This window comes from Nycticebus coucang, chromosome 19 (genome assembly GCF_027406575.1).
Source record: "Nycticebus coucang isolate mNycCou1 chromosome 19, mNycCou1.pri, whole genome shotgun sequence".
NCBI classification, from domain to species: domain Eukaryota; kingdom Metazoa; phylum Chordata; class Mammalia; order Primates; family Lorisidae; genus Nycticebus; species Nycticebus coucang.
In genome coordinates this window covers 2,451,669-2,472,253 of record NC_069798.1, presented here as the reverse complement: position 1 = coordinate 2,472,253, position 20,585 = coordinate 2,451,669, and the positions used below count along the sequence as shown (strand labels likewise).

Sequence of the window (20,585 nt, the reverse complement as noted above, 5' to 3'; positions counted from 1 at the left end):
GTGTGATGCTGCAAAGGCAGTACTAAGAGGGAAATTTCTAGCATTGGAAGTCTTCATCAAGAAAACAGAAAGAGAGGAAATCAACAACTTAATGGGTCATCTCAAACCACTGGAAAAGGAAGAACATCCCAACCCCAAACCCAGCAGAAGAAAAGAAATAACCAAAATTAGGGCAGAATTAAATGAAATTCAAAACAAAAGAATCATTCAGAAGATCAACGAAACAAAAAGTTGCTTCTTTGAAAAGATTAATAAAATTGATAAACCTCTGGCCAACCTAATCAGAAACAGAAAAGTAAAATCTCTAATATCGTTAATCAGAAATGATAAAGGAGAAATAACAACAGACACATTAGAAATTCAAAAAATCCTCAATGATTAGTACAAAAAAACTCTATTCTCAAAAATATGAAAATCTGAAGGAAATAGACCAATATCTGGAAGCACACCACCTTCTTAGACTCAACCAGAAAGAATTAGAAATTTTGAATAGACCTATATTAATCCCAGGAATAGCATAAACTATCCACAATCTCCCCAAAAAGAAAAGTCCAGGGCCAGATGGCTTCATATCAGAATTCTACCAAATCTTTAAAGAGGAATTAGTACATTTATTATACAATCTTTTTCAAAACATAGAAAAAGAAGGAATACTTCCCAACACATTCTAGGAAGCAAATATCACCCTGAACCCCAAACCAGAAAGAACCCAACAAAGAATGAAAACTAAAGACCAATATCATTAATGAATATCGATGCAAAAATATTTACTAAGATCCTAGCGAACAGAATTCAACAACACATGAAAATAATTATACACCAAGATCAAGTTGGTTTTATTCCAGGGTTACAAGATTGGTTCAACATAGGTAAATCTATAAATACATCACATAAATAAAATAAAAAACAAAGACCATGCAATTCTCTCAATTGATGCCAAAAAAGATTTTGACAATATCCAGCATCCTTTCATGGTCAGAACACTTAAGAAAATAGGCATAGAAGGACATTTCTTTTTTTTTTTTTTTTTTTTTGTTGAGACAGGGTCCCACCCTATGCCCCTGAGCAGCGTGCAGTGGGGTGGTAGCTCACCACAACCTCAGACTCGGGCTGCGGGCACCCTGCTGCCTCAGTCTCCGGAAGCCGCTGGGATTACAGGTGCTCGCTGCGGCGCCCGGCTGGGTTTTTCCATTTTTTTCATGAGTCGGGGTCTCACTGTCACTCAGGCGAGTCTCGAACTCCTGAGCTCAAGCGATTCTCCCTCCTCAGCCTCCCACAGTTCTGGGATTACAGGCGTGAGCCACCGCGCCCGGAAGAAGGACATTTCTTAAACTGACAGAGGCTGTCTACAACAAACCCCCAGCCAATATCATGTTGAATAGAGTAAAATTAAAAACATTGCCACTCAGATCTGGAACAAGGTAAGGACGCCAACTGTCTTCACTGCTATTCAACATAGTAATGGAAGTCTTAGCATCACAATCAGGCAAGAGAAGATGATCAAGTGTATTCAATTGGGGTCAGAGGAGATCAAATTCTCACTCTTTGCAGATGATATGATCTTAAACCTGGAAAACCCCCGGGACTCAACTATGAAACTCTTAGAAGTGATCAAGGAATACAGCAGTGTCAAGGAATACGATCGTGATCAAGGAATACAAAATCAGTACTTACAAAGCAGTAACTTTTATATATACCAACAATAGTTAAGCTGAAAAAATAGTCAGACTCTATTCCTTTTACAGTCATGCCAAAGAAGATGAGATACTTGGGAATTTACCTAAAAAAGGATGTGAAAGACTCTATAAAAAGAACTATGGAACTCTGAGAAAAGAAATAGCTGAAGATGTTAACAAATGGAAAAACACGCCAGGCTCATGGCTGGGAAGAATTAACATTGTTAAAATGTCAATACTACCCAAAGCAATCTATAGATTCAATGCAATCCCTGTGAAAGCACCATTTTTATGCTTTAAAGAGCTTGAAAAAACAGTGCCTCATTTTATATGGAATTAGAGAAAAACCTTGAATAGCCAATACATTACTCAGAAATAAACAGAAATCAGGAGGTATCACATTACCAGACTTCAGGCGATACTATAAATCTATAGTGATCAAAATAGCATGGTACTGGCACAAAAACAGAGAGTTAGATTTATGGAATAGAATAGAGAACCAAGAGATGAACTCAACCACTTATCATCATTTGATCTTTGATAAGCCTATCAAAAACATTCACTGGGGTGAAGATTCCCTATTTAACAAATGGTGCTGGGTGAATTTGCTGGCGACCTGTAGAAGACTGAACTGGACCCCCATCTTTTACCATTAACAAAAATTGATTCTCACTGGATAAAAGATTTAAACTTAAGACATGAAACTATAAAAATGTTAGAAGAGAGTGCAGGGAAAAGTCTTGAAGAAATTGGCCTGAGAGAATATTTTATGAGGAGGACCCCCTTGGCGTGTGAAACAACATCGAAAATATATTACTGGGATCTGGTCAAACTAAAAAACTTCTGCACAGCCAAGAACACAGTAAGTAAAGCAAGCAGACAGCCCTCAGAATGGGAGAAGATATTTGTGGGTTATGTTTCTGACAAAGATCTGATAATTAGAATCCACAGAGACCTCAGACTAATCAATAAGAAAAGAACAAATAACCCCATTTCTTTGTGGGTAAGAGACTTAAACAGAAGCTTCTCTGAAAAAGACAGGTGCATGGCCTACATGAAAAATTACTCATCATCTTTAATCATCAGAGAAATGCAAATCAAAACCACTTTGAGATATCATCTAACTCCAGTAAGATTAGCCCATATCACAAAATCCCAAAACTACAGATGTTGGCAGGGCTGTGGAGGGAAGGGAACATTTCTACACTGCTGGTGGGAATGCAAGCTAACACGTCCTTTTTGGAAAGAAGTTTGGAAAATACTCAAGGAACTAAAAGTAGACCTCCCATTCAATCCTGCAATTCCTCTACTAGGTTTATGCCCAAATGACCAAAAATCACTTTACAACAAAGACATTTGCACCAGAATGTTTATTGCAGCCCAATTCATAATTGCCAAGTCATGGAAGCAGCCCTGCCCATCGACCCATGAATGGATCAACAAATTGTGGAACACTAAGCAGCCATAAAAGATGGAGACTTCGAAGCTTTTATGTTTACTTGGATGGAGCTGGAACATATTCTTCTTAGTAAAGTCTCTCGAGAATGGAAGAAAAAGTATCCAATGTACTCAATACTATTATGAAACCAATACATAATTACCTACGCTTTCATATGAATGATAAAACACAACTAGAGTCCAGAAAGAAGGGGGAAGAGAAGGGAGAGGAGAGGGGATGGAGAGGCTGGTAGGAGGGAGGGTATTTGGTGGGACTTCACCTAACGTGCACCATGCTGGGGTATATGTCAAAAATATTAAGAGTAGAGTATAAATGTCTTAACCCTACAAATAAGTAAGGGAGGTAAAGGTTATGTTTACCAGTTTGATGTAAGCATTCCAAAGTGTATATCAAATCAGCACATTGCGTTAATGTAAACAGTTATGATTTAATAACTTTTCCATGGGAAAAGATTGTGTACACAGAGCCCTTTATGGGCATGTGGTAACCACCACAGGACCAGCATTGGCAAGCTCTGTGAGCTGCTGGTTAGAAGAATCCATGGTGGCTCCACAGGCAGATGACTTTTGAGCTGCATTTTGCTGAGTGAGAACTTCGGAAATTTGGAGATGGGGTAGGGACAGGAGACCATTTCAGGAAGGGCTAATGGTGTGAATCTCAGAAAAGTTCTGAAAACCATAATGTAGGGTCAGTGATTTCTTTTGTTGGAGAATGGAGTGAATGAGAAAGAATAGTACTAGAGAGGGCAAAAAAATAAAAAGCTTGGCATTACATTGTGTAGGTCTTTGTAAGAAGGCCCCACTCCTGCCAAGGGTAATAGTACCCCTCTGGGAAACACGGTGGTGAACCGTGAGGGTGGGAACCATGACAGCATTATTTCATGCTAAATCATCATAGGAATGTAGAACAGTGTTTGGTAAAAAATGTCTGCTGGGTGGCTGAAGAAGGGAGCAAGACACTGGAAAACCCAAATTCCTTATCGAGGAAGAGTGTGAGCCACCAAGAATACTCAGGAGCTGGAGAACACGGGTTCTGAAGCCCTGAGATGGTTATAAGGAGAAAACCAGGGACCTGGGCCCAGACAGGCTCAGGTGTGGATCTATACGTTGCAGGGCTTTGGCTGAGCAATTCCTACCCTGAGCCTCAGTCTCCTCACATGTAAACTGGTAGCAGTCATCAACCTATGCTGAATATACCTGTAGTGAAGGTTAGAAGCACCAGAGAAGTTTATCACGTGAGCAGCCTTCTGGGCAGGATCTCAGAGGATCCTGGCGCCCGGGCTGGGCCTCAGGTCACCCACAGGCAGAGAAGATGGTGGGGGCGGGGCAGAGGGTGCAAGAGACCAAGGCTGAAGCACCACTACTGGGACTGACTAACTCTGGGGCTGAACTGTGCATTTCAGGCTGTGTTTTTACTGTTGTTATCCTTAGGGCCTTGTGTTTAACAACGCATCAGGAGGTTTTTCAGTAAGCAGTTTGGGTGCTAAATAGAAACAAGTTGACAGATTGACAAGCCATCCTGTGAGTCACTCCATGTGAATTTAAGTCAGTCAGGTCTTCCCTCAATGAAAAAAGACCATGAATAGTGTGGCTTCCAGGTGAGAGTGTGATTCCTCAGGCTGGTGAGGGCTGGCAGGGGGGTTGCGCTTGTCACACTGGGAACTGTAACTTGATAGAGGCTGAAAACACAAACTCTTGAAATCGAATGAAAGTGGGATTTTTAAAAGTCTTAAACCAATTTTCTTCTCCTACTTACCGGCCAGAAGCTGCTTTATGGGTTTTGAGTTAGAGTCGCTAGGTGCTTTCACGTAGTATGGATAAATCTTTTCTATTGTCCTGGGCGTTAACAAAAAAAGATGTAGTTAAATTGTTTTACACACCTAAATTTGATTTTTTGTTGCTATTTTTGACCTCTTATCAAACAAATAATAATGAAAGTTTCATACATCTGTACGATGCATAGACATTGAGTGGCAGAAACGCCCCAGCTCTGTGCAGAACTGCACCCAGACGGTCAGGCTGACAAACAGCCGCCAGCATTTCCCTGTCTGGGGCCTGCATCTGAAGCTGGAGTTCTCTTTCTTAGTATGATCCTCGACCTCTTACCAGTACCATTATGCACTCTTCAAATTTTAATATTTAGGATTTCAAAAGATCTGTAATCAAGCAGACTGAATGACCCCGTGCAGGGTGGGTGTGGGCAGAGTCGGTGGGCTGGACCTCAGCTTCTCACGAGCCCCATGACTGTGGCCCCTGAGCAGTGACGGGGGGAAGGGAGGTGCCCCCTGCACATTAGAAGCTAAACATGGCAGCTTGTATCTGTTTGGAAGGAAATGCATATGTGGCAGGATGCTGAGATACCGTTTTTCCTTCCAAATGTCCTTTTACTCCCCTCCGTCATCCTGGGATTTGGTGAGATAGTTGGAGCAGAGCCCGGTTTGCCACCCACAGCCGACATCCACACTCTCTGGGCTAAGTGGACAGAGTGAGGGGATGGAGCAGAGTGTGAAACCCCAAGCCCCACTCCTTCCCCTGAGGGCGATGGGGGCAGCGGGCACCATGATCAGGTGGCAGGCACAGCTGATAAAAAGCCATGGTCATCTTAGTGCAATCCTGTGTCCCACTTCTGAATAGGACCCTTGAAAGCAGAAGGAGCCTAATGTCCCCGAGATCCAGGAGGAAGGGAGCACAGCTGGTCACACATGTCAGGTGGGCGCAGAACCACACCTCCAAATGACATTTGTGGGACCCAGGGGCTGAGCAGAGGCTGCCTGCCATGTGGACTAAAGCCTGAGATCATCTATCTCCACAGTAGACAGACCTGTGCCTGGGAGCCTGGCACTACACCCACACTCATTAAGAACGTGGACAGGACCTCAGGCAGAGTGGAGAGAAAACCCACAGGCTGAGATTATGTTTCTTTTATCTAGCAAAATGGGGCTTCCAAATAGAAATTCATTTCGTGTTACCAAATAACAAAGGTAATTGTATTTCTTGTACACAGAAATTTTCGTAGATAGAATTTTGGTATCAGCTGCATATACCTATTAAAGCTATATTAATAAGAAAAATAAACTTACACTGGCGTTTTTGAACTTTCTGTGTTGTTGCCAGCTATCATTTTAGCGATACTCTCTCGTGTAATATTTTTAAGAGGAAAAGAAAGCTTATCTGTTGCTATTTCTGATTTTGCACCCAGACTTATGTTTCTGTAAAGAAAAAATAGAAGGTTAATGTTAGTGATTATTCAGAAGTCTGTAAGAGAGATCTAAAAAAAAAATGACTCGACTCTTCATTTTATTAATTTTGCCAGCTTTTCATCGAGTCTGCACCTCTTTGGTACACCTCACCTCCATGTCCAGCCTCTTAGACAACTAAGTTAATAAAACTCAGCGAGGCCACACCACCTTTAAACTAGAGTCGAAGGTGAGAAGGCAGAGTTTACTGACAAAAAGAGAAACCATCTTGATGCTCTAATAGGAATTCTGACACATTCCTATATTAACCCAATGATGTTAATATTCAGGGTGACTAATAGAGTCTGTGTTTTTGAAAGAATATTTGGGCTCAGTGCCTGTAGCACAGTGGTTATAGCGCAAGCCAAATACACCGAGGGTGGCGGGTTCGCACCTGGCCCGGGCCAGCTAAACAACTGCAACAAAAAAAAATAGCCAGGTGTTGTGTCAGGCACCTGTAGTCCCAGCTACTTGGGAGGCTGAGGCAGAAGAATTGCTTAAGCCCAAGAGTTTGAGGTTGCTGTGAGCTGTGACACCACAGCACTCTACCAAGGGCGACATAGTGAGACTTTGTCTCAAAAAAAAAAAAAAATGTTTGATCAGAAGTTGATTTTTAATTTTGTTGTTACTTTTGGTAACTCTTCAAAGAACAGGCTTTGAAGTACATTTTTTGGCAATTTGTACAGAATTGGATATGAAGAATTTTGGACACTTACAAGAAGAAAATAAGATTGAAGAAGTTAGTTTAGATTCCCAGGGGTCCTCAAACTGCGGCCCACGGGCCACATAAATTGTATTTGTTTCCATTTTGTTTTTTGACTTCAAAATAAGATATGTGCTGTGTGCATAGGAATTTGTTCATAGTTTTTTGTTTTTTAAACTATAGTCCGGCCCTCTAACAGTCTGAGGGACAGTGAACTGGACCCCTGTTTAAAAAGTTTGAGGATGCCCGTATGGTCTCTTTTGAAATATTGCTCTACCATTTCCTTGCAAATTCATTTTAGATTCTAGAGGCTGTCTTCTCTACCTGTCACGATTCTTTCTCAATTCTAACTAAGACTGTGGTATCAAGGACCCAAATGAGCCTACTCCCTAACTGCCTAGCAAAGATTGCTTAGAGCCCTGAGTCACCAGACTGATGAGGAATGAAACAAATCAGCTAGCTGGTCAGCTGATTAGCTAGCTGACCATGTTGAGGCCCCAGAACTGTGTCATTACACTGTTGGCCTTTTGGACGTACTATTTGGAATAAGAATTTTCCCTAATTCTTAGGGAAAATTAGCTGTCTTTCCCTAAGACAACTTTTTCTACATAACCAAAAATGAAGCAGTGTCTGTGTGCTGGCCACGGGCTAAGGTTAGGTGGAAGGAGTCTGTGTGACTCCTTCTGGAACGGCCAAGCTGGCCTCACATCTCCTCCCTGGAGAAAAGATCTGCTAGGACTTCCCCAGGTCGAGGGACACAAGTGATAATCTGGGCTTCCAGAGGCTGCAATTTCTTTGTCATTATGACCAAACTTCAACCTTTCATGGAAATCTTACAATTTACATCCAGACTCTGTTTCGCTTTATAAACCATCACCCTCTTCTCTCTCGCTTCCTCTCTTTTTCTCTCTCTTTTGCTCATGGAACTCATTCTCACTTTTGTAAACCTATAGTTAGCAAAACAAAACAACAAGCCAAAACAAACAAAACCCACAGGAAAACTAGGAAGTCTGAGTTGGGTCAGTGGTTCTTGGGCAAGTCACTATTTAGTATTAGCTTCAACACTGAAGGGAAGTTGCCACCGGTGTCATGATAACGTAAGATCCACGTTAATCTAATGCTAATACCCTTCTATCCTCCCACTCCAGCCCAAGTTTAGATCAGGGAAAAGGAGAAATCATGCATGGAAATACAGTAACTACCTCTGAATACTCCATGAAAAAACAACAGAGAAGCTACTATTGGAGTCCATGAGTTCGTGTATCATTTTCTGCTTACTGGGAGGGCTGATGGTCCACAAGGAGTTTGAGTTTCCTTCTAGCTCTGCTACTGTTATGTCTTCTTTTTCATAGTTTTCCAGAAATTGCATAGCGCCCTGTATGTGCACAAATACATATGCATAAATACACCATCTGCGTGATGCTGTGTGAAGAAGGCCATCAGGCTTCCCTTTAACTGACAGTATAGAGAGGACTTTTCCCTCCGTAGGGAGCATTTTTAGGATGGCTGCCTGGAGTCTCCCTACCCACAGCAGTGGGCACTTCCCAGTTACACTGCCCACCCCTGGTGGTGGGGTTGCTACACCATTCTAGCTATGCAGTTATTACAATTAAACACTAGAGGAAAACTAGATAATTTAATGTTGTTTTTCCTCTCCACTAACAAGGAAATTTATCAACTATGGGGGAACAATCCTTTTATGACAGAGACAAAATTTAATCTACCCAGGACATCCCAGCCCTGTCTGAATAGTTGCTCCTCACTCAAGATTTGTTTTGATGGTGCGTATTACAGGTGACAATTTCACAGAAGAGCATCTGCTTGCCCAATCACTTTCTTAAAAAAAACATTATTCATAAAACGAGTTTAAGCCATGAGAATGTTTTTATATGATCGAAAGTTTGAACTATAGATAAAAGAATAACATCAGCCCAACTCTGCCACCAGAACATTATCGATCATTTTATGAAGAAAGGGATGAGTTTCTTGTTTTTTATCCTTTACAAAAATAATAGTCTCCTTTTTCACTTATGTTTTAGTTTGAGATATTGTCACGTCATTTATAGTTTCGACAATGATTATTTCTTATTATAAAAGAAGTTGCTTGGAGAATCTTCAAACGATATAGCATGCCAATAAAATAAAAAGTGAAAGCCCCGTCTCGTATTGTGACCACACCAGGGTGACCTGTGCCAATGCAATTCACTTAATTTCCAAACCAACCAGCCTGTGTTGAACCTCCAAACTGCTCCCAGTTCCTACTAATACAGAGAATGCTTCCCCATATTTTTAGATTATGTCTTAGGAATGATGCCTAAGGTGGACCAAACAGTCAAAGATCAATATATACCACAATTTAAAAAGTTAAACACATTTAAAAAATGGATCAATATCTGCTGAGGTTACATTAACATGTTCTAAATTAAAATTATGCTTATTACCACTCGTGTACAATAACAGACACAACTTCTTAGATAATCAGAGTAGCCAGGGGCCAGGAATCTGATGTCTACGTATGATAATTTCTGAAACCTCTTCCCCCTCCCTACCATCTCAGGCCAAAGTGAAACACAGTGAAGTGACAACCAGTGAGCTCACCTACATGGAAGGTCACTGTAGGGATTACTACAGGCATTTACTTACGGTGTCCCTAGAAAACTCTCGTATAAACTTATTGAACTTGGGCTGGTCCATAACTTTCAGCTGGCTTTGTTGGGCACTCATTGTGAAAATTGGCTGGAAAACAAAGACGCAGGTTGTCAGTGTCGCTGAGCTCTTCTCTGTATCCTGGCTTAAAAGAAAACACTTACATGGTGTACCACCCACTCCTCGCCCCAGAGGCAACTGGCCTTGGAGGTCTCTTTGTGAAGTGATTACTCCTGTGCTCAAGATCAGAACAGAATATTCTTACAGTGTCTTCTGCCCCTTATTTCATACACCACATATTTGCCAAACAGTCAAAATTTAGAAAGGGCAGTTGGATTGGCCACACAGGTAAGCATCCTACAGGTGTCTGGCATGAAAGACAGGTGCAGTGGGCGAGGATCAGGCAAGCAGGGGGACCCCACGGACGCATGGGGATTACCTGATACCCTCCCAGGGTGATTGTGACGGAGACGTCCAGGGGCTGGTTGATGACTCCGGCCACAGACTTGATGAGAGACATGAAGAGGAGAGGGAACCAGACGATGCAGATGAGCAGCACGATGATCATGCCCCCCATGCCGTACTTGACCACCTTCTTCTTCTTCTGGCCTCGGGGCTGAGGGTACCTCTGTAACAGAAGGGTTCAGACAAGGCTTGGCGGCCAGCCCTGCAGGGAGCGGGGAGCAGAGGGGGAGTGTTGGCAAATGTGCATGTAGCCTCCATTCTTCTCTACCCGTCTGAAACAGGATGACAACTTTGTCCCAAGCTTGGGGTGATGCCAGGTGGTGATGTGGAGCTCTCCTGACATGTGAGCTCCTGACATGTCCCCATGGTGGCACCACAGCAGAGGAACCCAAGCAGAGTGACTTTCTCCCTTTAAAATTGTGACGTGTGTGTTGCTGATGATGAACTGAGGGATCAAATTTCCTTTCAAGTAAACCTGTTGTTTTTAAGGGACTGCATGGGAGAAAGATATTTTACTTTAACTTCTTAAATACTCAAAATGCATGCCTTTCAACTGAACCTTCCCTGCCCTTAAAGAATGAAAAAAACCCACTATTTTTAATTTAATTCGTGATATGTATTGTCAAGGACAGCGTTGTTGTTCAAGTCCTAAAATGAGGCTTGTGTGATTAGAAGAGTTCCTCTGCCGTGGGGCAGTGACAGGCCCTGCTGGGGGCTGCATGGGTGGGGTGATTGTGCTGCGGGGAACTTGCTGTCCTACAGGAGAGGGCACACAGGCAAGGATGGAAGCATTCTGTTTGCTTTATTGCAGGTTTGTTAAGGGCTCACTAAGCCCTATGCTTAGAGGTCATGGTGGTAGATGCTCTACCGGGTGTTAAACCTGCCTCTGACCTTCAGTGTTGCTCCTTCATGACCTTCTGCTATTTTAGGGCCGCCCTTAAGGTTAAGCTGCATGCAGAACATGGGGTTCATCCCTACTCCCTGGCCTGGCAGTGTGATTAATCCTCAGGAGGGATCCATTCATTTCACCAGGTTAAGATAAGGAAAAATAATGCATAACCCACAGTAGGCACTAGTCCTAGGCTGCAAACCGGGAGGGAGGCCTGGAGTCAGTCCAGGTCCACGGCCTCAGGGGCTGTGCCAGCCTGTGCTGACTGCCATGGCTGAGCCTGGAGGAGCAGGAGGGGCGTGAGTGGGGCTTGGCCCTTAGTGCACACCAGCAGTGTTAGAAACGGCTCTGTCCACCTTGGCGTTCAGAGGGTAACACATATTGTGTCTCTTAGCACTGTTGACTATAATTTTCTGTGCTGAAATGAAAAACTGGAATCCAGTATTGAAAATTTGAAATATGTATGGGGCTGTTTGGGAAGCATCCAGCCATTATTAATGCTGCTTTTCACATCACATGGCTGGATGCCTTCCAGACAGCCCCCGTCTGCGCAGGCACACTCACACACATGCGCAGGCTTCCACATGTCTGTACACACACACGGGTACAGTTTGCTTTCTCTTTATTTCTTCTCCTTCTATCCAGCAGCACCCACACCGTGTTGGGGAAGGTTCTGTGAGTTAGAGGAGATTCATCTCACCACTGCCAAGAACAGTGCTGGCTGCTTTGCCTGCGTGGGACCACGGCACTTCCTCTCTGAAGGCCCAGTCCTCTTCCTGCTCCCCCAGGAAGTTCCTGGAGCCTTGTCCCTTGCCTTCTGTTGACAGGCAGGAAAGGGCCCAAATCCTTTGATGGATCTGGAATTACCAGGCTCCTTCTCCCCTCCCCTTTTCAAAGGCAAGTTGCCTCCTGGTGCTGGGCTGCTGCCCCTTTCCTAGGTCACTCCTCTTGAGTCCTCCCAGTGTGTGTTCCTGTTACATCCCATTTCTATTCAGTTTTCTGAGTGTTCCCACCAGCGCTGTGCCCTTCAGGTGAGTGCCCTTGTTTCATAAGGTCCCTGCAGCACAGGAATGTGATGTGGAACAATAACCAAGAAGAGTGGCTTTGAAAAGGAGCTTAGTCTTTCACTTCATACTAGAAATGGGATTGCTGTGACATTCAGACTCCTATGGCATAGACTCTGACTCATGTCGGGCTCACTTGGAGGCCCCTGTACTTACCTCCCACACACCTACACTTCTCAGGAAACTTTACCATGAGTGATTTAAAAGGCTAATTTTCTGAAAGGGCCATCAACCTGGCATAAAATAGAAGTACGTATTGAAGTAGAGGTGATACACTAATATGAAGCTTTTTATTTCTTAAAAATAAAACGAAAAGGTAGCTGTAGGTCTATGTTTGCCAGGAGCGCCTGGCGTTGCAGGCCAGAGAGAGCCTCTGACCTACCTTCCTTCATCAGTGGAGCAGCAGCTGTGATGGCCTCACTGGCAGTGGGAAGAATGTCCCCACCTGGTGGCTCAAAGGCACTGAAAGGTGGATATGAGCTGACGACCAGGCAGCCACAGCTTCTCAGGTGCACCGTGATCATGCAGCCAAGTGGGGTGTCACGCTAGGAATCATTTAGGGCCCTTGCTAGATCAGAAATCTCCCTCTTAGAAGCCACCTATTCTCCCAGGTGAGCAGGTAAGCCAGCTTCTCACAGTCAGGTCCTGGGCCCTGCAGGCAGGCTCATGTCCTTAACCTACCACCTCTCCCCATGCTGGCAGTGGATGGATGCACCCGCCTCATTCTCTAGCTGGCTGTATGGATCTGTGCCACTCACTTGTTCGCCCTCGCCTCAGATTCCGTGCTTCCCAGGCCCCCATCCAGACCTTTCTCCTTTGCTCTAATACTAGAATTTTTACTTTGCTCTTTTTTCTTGGCCTTTTCCTTACCATCTACAGAGAGATTCAAATCCATTGGAAATCACTCTCAGGCTTGCCCCTCTCTTGAATCCTGTCTCTCTCCCTGCCTGTGCCCAGCATGGTGCCTTTAGGATGTGGCCTCCCAGGGCTCCTGAGCCCCTCAGTCAGAGTCCGCACGCATCCTACTTTTGACACTGTCCAAAGGTCACCAGCAACCTAGTGATTCAACATTTATTCTCAGTATTCATGTATCCAAAACTCTGCACATTTGGCTTCTTGAATTTATCTTCTCTCTTTGGGTATAAATAATGTGGAAAGAATTAAGATTAGAAGAAAAGGTAGGAAGCAAACCAGGAGAGAACCAGTAGCCTGGACAGGCCAGGGTGGATGGGGCTATGTCAGGTGCCACCACGGGTCAGAGAAGTACTGAGATATGACATAAGTCACCAACTGATTTTATTTTGTTGGTGGCGGTGGTATTCAACAAATATTTACTGTGTTCCTGGGCTCAGGGTATTAAGTGATATCTAGGGCATATATTAATAAACACACACGGCTTATCATTACAGAGCTTATGATAGAAAAAAAAATAAAGAAACAATTGGCTCTGAGTGTGGTTAAGTACTAGGAGGGCTGAATACAGAGGGCTGTTGGGCCCGTAGGGACAGACAGGATCCAGAGTTGAGGAGTCGTGGAGGGATCATGGACAAAGAGCTGTTGAAGTTGACAGCTGGGGGTTAGGAATGAGGTGGGAAAGATGATTCAGACAAGTAAGAAGATGTGTCAGGCATTTTCTGGGGGAATAAAGATGTAAAATATCCACTGAAGGGGCCCCTGTCAGAGTGGAGGAGAGACGAAAAGGGTCAGGGCCAAGAGCCCAGAAGTAAACAGAAAAGCAGATGCTCCCTGGGCAGCCGGCAGCTCTGTCGTGAGCTCAGCTCCAGACTCGGTCCCACCTCCCCGATGCCCTTGGAGTATCACGTGTCTCTCTGGCAAAGCCTTTGCCATGTATTGCATTCATTTGTGTGACTATTTTGTCAATGTTTGCAACTCATTGCTGCACTGCCAGTCTCACAACGGTGGGGCCTTTGCACGTCTGGTTCCCCACTCTATTCTCATTCTTAGCTGAGTACCAGGCACTTAGGACGTGCCTAGTAAATGTTTATGGTAGACTGCAAGAAAAGACCTCAAATTCTTCTCATTCCTGTATGCATGCCCCTTTGCAACCTGCCTTTGACAGTCCCATCAGTTCCTCCCTCCCCTTGGATCTAGGTTGGCTTTTAAACTTGCTTAGAGTCACAGACATTAACCAAGAGGGAACTCTGAGCTGTGGCCTCACAGGGCTTTGCAGCCTTCCCCCTCGTGCTCCCCTGGAATGTGCTGTTACCAGGAGCAAAAGCCTGGGCTCCCCTCCCTGAGGATGAGAGAATATACAAAGAGAGGCCTGGCCAAGAGCCAGACCCAACCTGCACGTAACTGAGTGACACCATCAAATAACATCAGCCCCAGCTGGGCCACCAGTGGACAGCAGTCACAGGACTGACCCCAGGCAATACTGTCCAATGGAGCCCAGCCCAAATGGGTGACCTGCAGAACTGTGAGCAGATAAAATGGTTGTTGTTTTTAAACCACTACATTTTGAGATAGTTTGTTAGCAGAAATAGATAACGAGTATTCTATCTCTGAATAAAGGACTCCAGGAGCTGAAGGCCAGAGGTTTCTTGATGTGAACTCCCCCTTGTGTGATCCTGTGTATGTGCTTGGACATTTCGTCGCAACTGCTCCTGAGGCTGCCAGTTCTGTAATGGAGTTGTGTTGATTGTTCAAAATGTCTTTACAGGAGGTTTTTTCAAGGAAACTTTTTCTAGATGAGAAAAAAAGATATACCCCAGCTAATGTTTGTTAGGCGACATTATTGCTATTTTACAAGAGCCTTTTCTTTCATATGCTAAACTTTTGAAAAATCCAATCAGTAAGGGTAACCTATCCATATTTAAGTCTTAATACTCAACACATCCAAATAACCAGATATTTACCCTTCAATTTTCTTGGTCCAAAAAGTGAATCAGAGATGAGTGTGAGTCCAAGACAGTGGAGCCACCTTTTCTCTCCCATTCCCCATCCCGCCTGCTCCCAAATGAGCTATTCAAGAGTTACTGAGATATATGAGCAATATGAGCAATAACTCAGAACTTATATTTCTTCCTTTTAAAAATAATTACAATATACACGTGCCAAAAGAAGAAAACATCTGGATGCTATTGCTTACTAAGGCGGCAGTAAGTCTGAAATTCCCAGCTCTAGTGGGCTGGAAATCAATGAGACATTTCTAGGTCATGGTAGTTGCAGGAGTTCATGTGAATCTTATCACCAACCTGGATAAGGAGTGAGGCACTTTGCTTGGCTTCCTACCTTCTCTGATTCCCGCCAACACTTGAGGATGAATATGTGGGCATAGATGTCCTCCACACAGATCCAGCTGGAGAGGCTCAAGGTTGTGTCTGTCCACACCCAGTCCATCACTGCCCTCAGCTCAGTCAAAAACGGAACGAGGCGGAACCTGGCAGGAGCCACATCGTGTCAGAGAGACATTTGTACCCCAGAAGCCCCTTGTAGCTCTTACTATTTTAACCCTCATGACTTAGGAAAAATCCTCAAGGTGACCGTTACAGTATTCCACTTGGAATACAACCACTTTTCACTGGATTCCCATTTTTCACTTTGCCCTAACAGTCTTAACCAACTAGGACTCCTCCTTTTAAATAAGATTAAAGGTGAGTCAATTTCTTTCATGTTTAATTGTTCATATGATGAGACTGGCTCTAGGATTACTGAATCACTGTGGTTTTGCCGTTGGATGAGTTAGTAAAGAGGACACACTGGGTAAGAAAAAGTTGTGTGCAGATGGGTGAGACCTGAGGGAGCAGGGAGTGTCATGGGAGGGCAGGGCAGAACACCATAGCTGGTGGACTTGCTGCTGTGCAAAGACCAGGGGCTTGGCCCAGCCTCTGTGGTTCAGCTGTATTTCAGAAGGTGCCTCTAGGTTCTGAAGGATGTTCCTTACTTCTTTTTTTTTTTTGTAGAGACAGAGTTTCACTTTATGGCCCTTGGTAGAGTGCCATGGCCTCACACAGCTCACAGCAACCTCCAACTCCAGGGCTTAAGTGATTCTCTTGGCTCAGCCTCCCGAGTAGCTGGGACTACAGGTGCCCGCCACAACGCCCGGCTATTTTTTGGTTGCAGTTTGGCCGGGGCCGGGTTTGAACCTGTCACCCTTGGTATATGGGGCTGGCGCCTTACTGACTGAGCCACAGGTGCCGCCCTGTTCCTTACTTCTTGACTGACATAGACCTTTCCCAGGCTGGGGAACCTGGGCTCCTCCCAGAGCCCTTCAAGAGATTTGGGTGGCCACTCACCCTGGGCTGCCTCATCTCTGTTGAGTGAACACTCATCCAAGCTCTGGAAGAAATTTTAGTTCCAGATACGGGCTAGCACAGAATGATACCCTGTTTGACACACCGTGTTGAGTGCCCTTCAACATGTGGGTGCAACCAACTCCTCTTATGACTGGTGCTATAGAGGAACTGGCAGTGCCACCAACAGCCTCACCTTTTACACTGCGATTTAATTTATGAGGGAACAGAAAGGAGATGCTACCACTGAAATTTTCACACGAACAAATAGGCTTTGTTTGAGTGAACAAGCAAGTCAGGTGGAATAAATGCTCTTCTTCAATGAATGAACTTAACTGTACATAAAAAATTCTGAAGGCATTTTGGAATTTCAAAGGTATTTGGAATCATCCAAATAGTCTATGCTTCTGTGCCCAGAAGTATGATAATGCTTAGGGATCAAGTGTTCCTATTTTTTATCCCCCAGTAGTACTACAGTAATTATGCAGGATATTAGCACAGAATATTGACCCAGGTGGATGAGCTGCACCAGTGTGCCGTGACAGGATGTCATGGGTGCCAGGAAAAATTTTAAGAGCATTATTAAATTATTTTATAAAGAAATTCAAAGCACAGTAAGTACATTCTTTTTTTTTTTTTTTTTGGTCAGCATAATTCAAGTGTGCTGCAGAAGTTTAACCATAGGTTCAAGTGTGCCATGAGATGAAAAGGTTGAAAAACACTGCTCTAGACCAACATTGTGGACAGGTGTATGGCAATTACACACAGAAAGGCGTTCAAAGAGGTATTTTTGTTCTTTTGCCAACATTGCTATGTTCTTCCTGGTCCCCCTCCCTCCTAGGTGGGAACAAACATGCTCTTCAACAGCCAGCCACCCCCCAAAAGTGACTGTGACTACAAAGCATGTCCTTACCCTTGAAATAAGAAGAGGTTGACATAATTGTAGCTCTTCGTGAGGAAATTTCCAAGGACCCGTGTTGGGTAGCCACAGCGGATTTGGTAGGCAGACAATCCGAAGTAAACACATTTCACAAAGTACCAAAGCTGGGCAACCAGGTTCTGGCTGAATTTCCTAAAATGTAAAAATACAGAAAGTGAAGGATTAGAACACCCTTCTGAAACAAAACAGCACTAGTTTAGAATAAAAACAATAATTAACCAACTGAATGACCCCTCTGGCGTTTATTCAATTCTAAGGAATTCTCTACAAATACTGTATCTCTTCGAAGACAAAAGGCAGGGATAAGACAATCTGATAAAAAAAAATTCCTATGAACGGCGCCTCCAACGTGTATTATTCCATTGCTCACAGCATAATTAAAATAAATTACTGTTACGTGAATTTACTAAAACATGTTTTTACTATGTGGATGATGCAGTTACCATACAACAAATTAAAACTCATCAAGGAGGATTCTCCATACTTCCTTCCAACAAGGTTGAATTAGTTTGCAGTCCCAGCAGCAGTGTAAAAGTGTTCCCCTCTCTCCACATCCACGCCAGCATCTGCAGCTTTGAGACTTTGTGATGGGGGCCCTTCTCACTGGGGTTAGGTGATATCTCAGGGTCATCGATTTGCATTTCTCTGATAATTAGAGACAATGAGCATTTTTGTATATGTTTGTTAGCCATTTGTCTGTCTTCCTTAGCAGAGGTTCTAGTCATCTCTCCTGCCCACTGATACAAGGGATTGTTGGCTCTTTTTCTGTTGCTTAATTTGAGTTCTCTATAGATCTTAGTTATCAATCTCTTGTCCAATTCATAATATGCAAATATCCCATTCTGATGATTGTCTATTTGCTTTGTTGTTGTCTCCTTAGCGGTACAGAAGCTTTTCAGTTTAATTAAATCCCATTTGTTTATTTTTGTTGTTGCAATTGCCACTTAAGCTTTCTTCATAAAGTTTTTCCCCAGGCCGATACCTTCAAGTGTTTTCCCCCAACTTTCTTCAAGGATTTTTGTTTCATGTCTTAGATTTAGATCTATGATGGATCTTTCAAGATGGATCTTTTATCCATCTTGATTTGGTTTTAGTGAGTGGCAAAAGGCGCAGTCCAGTTTCAGTCTTTTACATGTGGATACCCAGTTCTCCCAGCACCTTTACTGAATGGAGATTCCTTCCCCCAGTGGATGTTCTTGTTCGGTTTATCAAAGATTAGGTGGCTGTAAGATGTTAGCTTCATCTCATGGTTTTCTATTTGGTTCTAGGTGTCTATGTCTCTATTTTTGTGAAACTTTTTGGATGCAAGTATGGAGAATCCTCAAAGAACTCAAACTGGACCTCCCATTTGATCCTGCAATGCCATTACTGGGCATCTACCAGAATAAAAGAAATCCTTTAATCATAAAGACATTTGCGTTCGACTGTTTATGAAAGAAATCCTTTAATCATAAAGACATTTGCAATAGACTGTTTATCGCAGCTCAATGTACAATTGCCAAAATGTAGAAACAGCCTAAATGCCCACCGACCCAGGAATGGATTAGCAAGCTGTGGTATATGTACACCATGGAATACTATTCAGTCACTAACAAAGATGGAGACTTTATATCTTTTATACTAACTCTCCATAGTAAATTACTCGTTCTTCTCAGCAAAGCACCACAAGACCGGAGAAGAAAGAATCTAATGTACTCATTTTTGACATGAGGACAATTGATGATGACATGGTGGCGGGTGGGAGAACGGGGGAGTGGAGAGAGGGAAGGAGAGAGGGCTGTGGGGAGTCACAGTGTTTGGCACACATCTTGAGGGAGGAACACATTTATAAGAGGGACTTTGCCTGACAAATGCAATTAGTATAATCCGGATCTTTGTATCCACTATGAATCCTCAACAATAAAAAAAAAAAAACAACCAAAAACAACAACTCATGAAGAAAAAAAACAAAATAAAATTTTTTCTTAAAAGGATCCATAATTTGGAATATGTAGGAGAAAGAATTCTGGTAAGCAGACCCCTATTTTTTTTTAACTATACATCTATAGAAGCAAGTAATGGATTAACAAACTCTGGGAACACCTGAATTTTGTTCTAATTCTGTCTAGGGTTTGTTCCTCAAGCCATTTCTCAAGATGTCTCAAGTGTTTATATTTGAAAATTCTTCCCAGCTCTGAAATCTATGCCTCTATGAGCTAGCTTTCCTTCTTTTTATGATGTCCTCAACAATAGAGATAGTAGCCTTTTCTCCAGGTGACATTTAGTGAAGACACCCATAGCACTGTACAGTTCACAAGTGTTAGTGCAAGTTTGGAAAAGTAAATTTGGTGGAATTAAATTTTGCATGAGAAAAATATTTAGAATATAATTTCTAAGAATGATGATCAATAAGATCATTTTTATCTTTGGATAAATGCAGAACACTGCAAGTGTCTTAAATATGGCAACCCTCCCCCCCCATATTTTAAAAAGGAAATAAAAGAAAACTTTTGACATGGTGATATTTTAGCATAATCTTTCCTGTCCTTAAAATTAAGAGCAATACTCAAAACCTTTTATACAAGTGGCATTTTCCTCTTTCTGCTGTGTTTCAGATTTGTCTTATTAACTTTTGATTTTATTATTAGAAGCAGATATCATTTTTTTTTTTTTTTAGAGACAGAGTCTCACTGTGACACCCTTGGTAAAGTGCTGTGGCATCACAGCTCACAGCTCTTGGGCTTAGGCGATTCTGTTGCCTCAGCCTCCCGAGTAGCTGGAACTACAGGTGCCCACTACAATGCCCAGCTATTTTTTTGTTGCAGTTTGGCTGGGGCTGGGTTCAAACCCGCCACCCTTGGTATATGGGGCTGGCGCCCTACCCACTGAGCCACAGGCACTGCCCACAGATATTTTTTAACCAAGAATCACTGCTGTTTTCTTGAAAGGTCTAGAAGCAAGCCAGGTGGGTGGACATCTGGAAGTCCTGGATCTTCAGTGGATCTCAACAGTAAGAAATCTCAGAAAAATCTCTCCTGCAGTGTCTCTCCTGCAAAGAAATCAGCTTTGTCTCTTTTTGTTCATAAAAAATTTTCTAGTTGCTAATCTTTGGCATTTCAGTCAAAGAGCTCTGATAGTCCTAAATTCATACAAACTCCAGGTGTGCCCTAGAGCACAGTGGGTTCGGCAGCTTCTTGGTTGTCATTGTTTACAACTGGCTCTCCTGTCTGCTTGTCCACTTACTTCTGTGTTTTCTCTTTGGGAGGATAACCACAG

At 43.2% G+C, this 20,585-nt stretch overlaps 1 protein-coding gene across 3 annotated transcripts in view; it reads right to left on the bottom strand.

Moving 5' to 3' along the window:
* Positions 1–20,585, bottom strand: part of PIEZO2 (piezo type mechanosensitive ion channel component 2) — a 459,894-nt gene that overhangs the window by 4,428 nt on the left and 434,881 nt on the right. For all 3 annotated transcript variants that reach the window (XM_053571827.1, XM_053571828.1, XM_053571829.1), the window contains 7 exons: positions 17,304–17,462; positions 15,390–15,537; positions 10,159–10,347; positions 9,717–9,809; positions 8,276–8,448; positions 6,215–6,343; positions 4,891–4,970 (listed from right to left, as the gene is read on the bottom strand). In XM_053571827.1, the coding sequence (XP_053427802.1) occupies positions 4,891–4,970; positions 6,215–6,343; positions 8,276–8,448; positions 9,717–9,809; positions 10,159–10,347; positions 15,390–15,537; positions 17,304–17,462 (971 nt within the window). The remainder of the gene's footprint in view (positions 1–4,890; positions 4,971–6,214; positions 6,344–8,275; positions 8,449–9,716; positions 9,810–10,158; positions 10,348–15,389; positions 15,538–17,303; positions 17,463–20,585) is intronic.